This window comes from Eriocheir sinensis, chromosome 8 (genome assembly GCF_024679095.1).
Source record: "Eriocheir sinensis breed Jianghai 21 chromosome 8, ASM2467909v1, whole genome shotgun sequence".
Taxonomy (NCBI): Eukaryota; Metazoa; Arthropoda; class Malacostraca; order Decapoda; family Varunidae; genus Eriocheir; species Eriocheir sinensis.
The window spans coordinates 13,610,911-13,618,507 of record NC_066516.1 but is presented as its reverse complement, the minus strand read 5'-3'; the positions used below and the strand labels follow the sequence as shown (position 1 = coordinate 13,618,507).

At 40.3% G+C, this 7,597-nt stretch overlaps 1 protein-coding gene across 1 annotated transcript in view; it reads left to right on the top strand.

Annotated features, from left to right (window-relative positions):
- The first annotated feature begins 201 nt into the window (after window positions 1-201).
- LOC126995348 (uncharacterized) overlaps window positions 202-7,597 on the top strand; it is a 9,408-nt gene continuing 2,012 nt past the window's right edge. Inside the window, exons 1-5 of the mRNA XM_050854827.1 lie at window positions 202-402; window positions 2,617-4,591; window positions 4,777-4,960; window positions 6,337-6,492; window positions 6,873-7,037. Of these exons, the coding sequence (XP_050710784.1) occupies window positions 2,622-4,591; window positions 4,777-4,960; window positions 6,337-6,492; window positions 6,873-7,037 (2,475 nt within the window). The 5' untranslated portion in view covers window positions 202-402; window positions 2,617-2,621. The remainder of the gene's footprint in view (window positions 403-2,616; window positions 4,592-4,776; window positions 4,961-6,336; window positions 6,493-6,872; window positions 7,038-7,597) is intronic.

Genomic DNA, 7,597 nt, shown 5'->3' with positions numbered 1-7,597 from the left:
TATATAGTAGTTTCACGGCGCTATACCCACGGACATATGCAATTGCCTGGGGTTGGGATATGGCAGCGGGTTCCTCCCTTCTCCTTCAATTACTGTGCAACATAACAGCTTTAAACCATCAAGTAATCAATCCATATATCTCATAAATCGATAAAATGAACCTTGTGGCCATGGAAATAAAAGCGTGCGGGTGTTTGGCAGCGGGTCAGTCAGGCAGCGAGCGTGAGGGTGGAGGCGGCGGCCAGGAGAACCACAGCCAAGGAACACGATAACAAGTGGGAGCAGTATTAGGAGGGAGGAGGTGCGGCTGGAGGCGAAGAAGAAGAAGAAGGCGCTGTAGTGAACGGCTCGGGGCAGACCTTGTTGGTGGGAGTGGATGCTGGAGGGTGGGAGTCCATGCCTGTAAGTGTGATGGTGTTGATAGAGGTGTTGGCCATTGAGCAACGTTGGTATTTGTAATTGTTTTCCTCCTTCTGATTTCCTTCCTGTGCTGGTGTTCATTGGAGGTACGTATTCGTCCAACATCTTTCATTATTATTTATTTATATATCATTATTATTATGGTTGATTGGTATTAATTAATAACGTGCCCACCATATATTTTTCCTGCGTAACCAACTGCCCTTCTGTGGTGGTCATGTATGTGTTCTACTTGCCTTTGACGATGATGACGACATTCATAGCCAGCAAACCTCCCAGAAATCAATCATTTTTTAATTTTTTTATTATTGTTGTTATTATTGTTCTTGAGGAGGACGTATAGTCGTATAGTATTGTTGATAATCTTCTCATAATCTCCTCTTCATGTCTTGTGACCCTCATCCCAAGTTACATCGGGCAATGTACAGTTTCACCCAACCAACGATTTTCTCACGCATTTCATGTTTTCTGGTGATAGATGTAGTTAATTGCATGATTTTGTACCTGATTTATTACCTAAATGTCATGTCTTTTTTTTTTATATGATTGATATGGCATGCTAGACCCATAAAGCAGATAACAGTGGAAGCGAGCAACAGGATTTAGTTTGATCATTAGGAAACCCGAGGAACAGTAATTGTGGAGAGTCACTCCGCGCCTCCAAAATACGATACGCCTCCATATAGTTAAGGGACGAAATACATGTCCCTCAACCATAATATGAAGGCGCAAGTACTTAAAAGTAAAGAAAAAGGCCTAATCCCCTTCCCCTAACGATCTTGGGGGACCCGTGGGAAATCAGGTTTTTTGGGTGGGGGAGCATGAATTGTTACAACGTAATCTGGCAGCCGCTGCACTCGTATGTTGACGAGTGTCGGGCATGTCATTGGATGGTCAGCATAGTGGAACACCCCACCCCCCCACCACCGCCGCCCAAATTCGTATTCGTATTTGAATACACAGCTCTTGTATTCCCTCCATCCCTGTCAGCAACTTCGGTCAAGAGAAGCACCGAAGTGTAGCATGGGCCAAGCAAGAGTCATACATCATGCCAGCCACTTTAAAGAAAATTTGCCTGTGCCACTAATGAGCTGGGGTCATCCAAGAGGCCCTTCAAAAGAGCCTACCAACACTATAGCTTAAAAAAAGTGACGAGTGGCCAAAAAGTCGATTTATGAATCTGAATTTTACTTGATGCATTTATTTGAAAATAACATTTGTACAAGGGGTTCTAAAGTGTGCTGATTTGATTACTTCCATCAAAATTATGGAAACTTATCTTTTTCTAGTATTTTATGAGATTGGCTCTGAGAAACCTACCTTGCACTGAATACATGCATCTGTAAGGGTAAATTTTAGATTTCCTTAGTCTGAGGTGCTGAACAAACTCAAGATGTTTCAAGTCATGCAGGTAACCAGTGATCCAGGTTGGAGACCTAAATTCTAATTGCGACTCAATGTGGGCAGGAGAGAGCTGAGGTCTGTCCAATTAATGAAGCCTTGTTGGGATTTCAGTACTGCACCTTTATTTTGTATTGAAGTTCTTGCCCCATGAGTCAGAAATAGTCCATTCATGTCAGCTGGATCCCAGACTCCTAGCTGAGTAAGTAAAAACGTAACTCACCGATTGGCTGATGGCTGCCAGGTTGCATAGTTTGAGAAAATATTTGTATTTCCTTACAGAGTTCACCTGTTACACAAGATATGCATATTTGTTTACATCATTGAATTAAGCAGTGATTTTCAAAGCTTGATAGGGTTAGACAAATAGAACAATTATGGTAAGTAAAAGTAAAAAAATAGTCATTTCATGTGTAGACTAGTACCACATTTTACTTATTAATGATATTTGCAGCAATTATGGAATCAGTTTTAGAATTAGATATTTGTTCTCATAAAATCCTCCTGAACACGAAGGTACTTTCAGATTTTAAAAAGACAGGAAAAATGTATAAACATTAAATGTTAGTTTTTGATTTTGAATCACTCTAATTACCTAGTTTGTTTTTTACCTTAGCCATTTTCCAATCTAAAGGGACTATACCTTGATGCAAGGGCATATTGAATACAGTTGTGAGAAAGAGAGTTTCGCTTTTTGCTTCTTCGAGTAGAATAAAACATACAGAGAGAGAGAGAGCTGGAGAAAAATATTTGAAAAAGCCTCCTTATATATATATATATATATTTTTTTTACAGAAGAGATGGAACTGTTTGATCAAGAAACTGAGATTGTTGATGGGGTGACTGTCAAGCTTTATGAGACATTTGGTTCGGATGCTGAAGAATTAATCTCTCGAAAGGATATTGTTGATAAAGCCCAGATTCAGTTGCTGAAGGGTTGCAATGTTCAAGAAGCTATTGAACAAATTTTCTCATCCCTACAGTGGATTATCAGGAGGGAGTTAGACAAACTTAATAGTGTTAAGAAAATTAGAGATGATTTGGAGAGAACCTCAGAAAAGCTGATTGTAAAGAAGATACAAGAAAACCTTGAGAAAGAAGCTGGATGTTTCCAAGAAAAAGGACCACACACTGCAGAGGAAGAGGCTCATGCATCGTCCCAGCCTGAGTTGTCGTCTGTGGGTGAGGCTTCTAACTCAGTTGTCAGTAGGACAAGTGCCTCAACTACCTTAGAAGATAGTAATCTGCATGATGATCATAAAGATATTAGCAGTGATGATGATGATGTACTTATAGTAAGTCCTGCTCCCAAGGAGCCAGCTCCTCTAATTCTGCTAACTGATGACAGTTGTGAAAGCACCTCCTCTGTCACTAATAATGGTTGTGAATCCATTATAAATTTAACTAAAAGTCAGAAGGGAGGTGCTAAGCCAAGCATATATGCAAAAGACTTTTCATTTGTTTTGGAACTTTTAAAAGATGTGGCAGCACAAAAGCAAATGCCCAAAAGAAAAGCAGAAATTGCCCTGGATTATGCTGATGATAGTCTTGCCAATCTACACAAGGATGAGAGAACATTAAATGAAAGAATTAATGAGATAAAGAGTGAAGAAAAAAGATGCATAGATAATATTGACAATATGTCGGCGTCCTCATCATCCACTGGTACGGAGGATGACGATAGTGCTAGTCACTCGCCTCCTTCCTCCTTGTCTGCCAGTTTACTTTCACAGTTACAAAACTCCCCTCCTGCTGAGGCCAGTGGTAGTCACTTGCCTCCTTCCCCCTTGTCTGCCAGTATTCATTCACAGTTACAAAACTCCCCTCCTGCTGAGACCAAATCAAATGCATGTACTGATGAGAACAAAAATAATGCAATAAAGATACATGTTTTAAGCCTCCCAACCAGTAATCAGCCTGAAGGAAGTCAGTCTGCTGAACTATGGGAAGATGCACACTTTGTTTGCTCCTTGCTGCCATACTTCACCTTAAAGGATGTTCATCAGACTATGGTTGATAACCTCCACCACCCAGACCGTCGGGCCTATGTACTAGAGGCATACATTAATCTTGCTGTGGATCGCCAGGAGCCTGTGCAAGATGATGTGTTTCAAGGACTGTGGGCAGTTAGAAAGCGGTCCCATGGAGAGGTGGCTGACTCTCATGTCAAAGGCAATATCAAAAAAAGAAAAATCGAGCTTGAACCTGAGGCAGATGTGAAGGGATTGAGAAATGATGAGGGCATTCCTTCTACTAGTAATGCTGGAAGTACCCCATTGAGGGGAAATGAACCAGGCATGTCTACAGATGTAAATACTGACATATCTGATGCTAAAGTTAAGGATCCTGTTATGGAGAAGTGGTACGAGGAAAAGATGAATCTTGTATGTGCGGTGGTGCAAGGAGTAGACAGGAATCTCCTATGGACTCAAATTCTATCCTGCCAGACTGATGCTGATATTGAAGCACTGGTGGAACGTTTAATGGAAGAGCAAGATCAAGCTGCCATTCATTCCACTATTACTGCTGCTCCTTATCAAGGGCAAGACCAGCCAAGCACTAGTGCCTTTCAGCCTGTAGCTGCTGCTGGACCTAGCCATGCATCGGAAAGGAGAGATGAGCCTGTACCTGGGCAGTCCAGTGAAGAAGCTGCTACTGGAGAAGAAGACCAGGGAGGACAGGCAGCAGACCTTGAAGAGAAGATCTTGGCTCAGGTCAAGACTCTTTCAGAGATGTTTGCAGATGCTGACCCAGACTATCTCCAGGAAAGGTATGTTCTAACCCTGGCCATGTAGATCTAAGTACCCTTTTTTCCTACATACTAGCCCAATTTACTTTGAGTTCTTTTAGGTTTATTCATTAATATGATTTTTCATTCTAATTTATGTTCTCTGCTGCTCTCATTTCTAACCCAATCCTGCATATGGAAGGGGAGTAACACGAGTCACCCGGCAGGTGTGTGGACAACAATGGGGATGAAGCCAAATTCCAGGAAGTTGTGGATTCGCTTCTTCAGAAGAAGGATTACCCCAAGATCGAAGAATATCACAAAAGGCAAAAGAGACTTGAAATTAAGAAGAAATTTATTGAGGGAATGTCTGTAGAAGAATTCCTAGAGTACTTTGAAGATCCTGAGAAGGTGAGGCATAGATATCCATTAGTACTTTTATCAGTAGTTATTGAGTCCATTCCAAAGATAGATTGCCCTTCTCATTTTTCAGAAGTGTGACCTAAAAATCAGTTGTTTTTAGTTTAATTTAAGGTAAGAGAACAAGGAGATACTAGAATACAGTAGTAAACTTAAAGCTGCATCACAACTCATAGGAGGTAGTATTGGATGGTTGTAATGCATCTTTTAATCAGTATGTCAGTAGGGTGTGTGTGTATCGCCTCAGCATCTGCATCACCCTGGCCACCTCCAAAACAATATAGGTGCTGGGGACCTCCTTCCTTCAAGATGCAGGGGTCCTGGAGGGTTTTATCTGCATCCAACCTAAGTTGCAGGCTCACCCGATGTGGATGCATCAAGGGAAGCCGCCACATAGTCAGGCCCCCCAGCAGAGCCAGGTTGAGGCCATGGCATGAGCCTTGACCCCTACCTCTACTTCTTATCTTGTTTTTGGTCAATTTAGAGTTTTACAGGAAGGGGTTGCAGGCTCCGCCCCAATCAGTGTAGTGTGTTTTTTATAAGTATGGAGAAGGTAGTCATTATTGAGTTAACTTTTTATTTATTTTTTTATTTTTATTTTTTTATATATATATATATATATATATATATATATATATATATATATATATATATATATATATATATATATATATATATATATATATATATATATATATATCAGACCAAAGGATGCAGCTCAAGGGCAAAACAAAAATATACAAGAAATGCATGCTATTGTGCTACTCTTGCAAACAGAGAACATTAGATGCTAAAAGAGTGTCAAATTCAGTTAGAAAATTGTCTTGATACTCCTCAATAGAAGTGTTCAAGTCGTAGGAAGGAGGAAATACTGACAAAAGGCTGGTCTTCCAAAATTTACCAGTGACTGGGATGAGTGACAATAATGGTTAGCTCTTGTATTTGACATTTGGACAGCATAGGGGTGAGCTAGAGTAGAAATTTGTGAGTAGAAAAGCAATGGAAGGGGTAGATTGCAGTTAGCAAGTTTGGAAGATCATTCATGATAGAAGATAAAGAGGTGACATACAGCATAATTCAAGAGGCAGAAGGCAGTCAGTAAGAGGAGGGAAGTTGATGAGGTGAAAAGCCTTTGACTCTACTCTGTCCAAAGGAGCTGTGTATGGAACCTCTCTACACATGAGAAGCATCCTCCATACCCGGGACAGAAAAGGTCCATGTATATACTAGTTAACAAGTGAGGGAGGGTGAAAACAAGGGGAAACTATAAAGCATATTGAATTTCAAGGAAGTTGATAAAAGTAAGAGATGAGATATGAAGTTTCTAGTTCTTACTTTTCTAAAGAAATATGTTCTATGCATACCAGGTGTTCAGTGACACCAGCACCAACATGAGCCCTACCTACATAGAGAATGCCCGTACGCAGCTAAAAAGGGACTTGCCATTCCACCTTATTCGGGACATAGACAGTACCTTCAAGAGTAACAACCACCACTACCTGCCTACCCTTAGAGCTCTACAGGTAAGAACAATATATCTGATCACTATTATTTATAATTTACAGTTCCATATATATTCACCTTTAGATGCAAAAAAGCCCAAAAATACTGTGGACCAAGGATCTCTCTGCCATGTTGGTATAGTGGTGGTCTTAAGCCATAGGCTTGAATCCTTCACAGTGGATGTTGTTATTGCCATAATATATTTCAACCCCTCATATCAAAATCTTGTTTACAGCTGTGATCACCAGGTTAGTAGTTCAAAAATGCAACACAGATCTTTCTGATTGTTTTCATGTATGCAAACTTGCTTCCAAATGTAGTTTCATTCAGTAGGTTTGTGTTGTACTGAGGTACATGCCAGCAAACAGAGTGGTATTAACTCCATGTTTGCATCACACAGGAGAATACAAAACTGACTCATAGAAAGACCAAACGCACCTCAAACTTAAAGGAGAGGGACTTAGATGACATCTTTATCAAGGAGTTGTGTTATGCACGTATGGAGGCAGAAATAAAAAATCACCTGTTCAAGAAAGAAGAATACAAGCGATGGTCCTTCCTGCAGGTAAATGTTATTGAAGTGTTCTCTTTGTACTGCGCACTTGAGTCCCCTCAACATTTTCTTTTCCTCATAAGGTTCATGTGTATTGTGAGGTTGTTGTTTAATGCTGAAAATCTTGATGGCAGACAGCTGATGGGACGCTTCATAAAGGGGTCATCAGGGAGTCTTCAGTTTGATCAATGTTTATCTTTTGGGTGATTTCATCCATTACTTTTGACTACGAAGCCCTTCTGTCGTTGACAGCGTTGACAGATGAAATTATGTTTTTTGATCGATAAAATTGACATATCATCCACTCAGACTTATTTCTTAGATTAATTTTCTTGCAATATTTAAAGACCAAATATCAAATACATAATGTTGCTACCTTCTAATGCTTTTGTAAGGGAAAGTTGAAATGGTAAGTGGTAACACAGCTAAAGGAAACCTAGTGGAGAAAGTAATGAAAGCGTGTATGAGAGGTTTGGTATGGGTGTGACAGGGAAAGGAGTGGATTATTGAGTGGTCGAGTAAATGAAGTGTGGTGACTTGAGATGGTTTGGACATGTGAAGAGAATGAATGA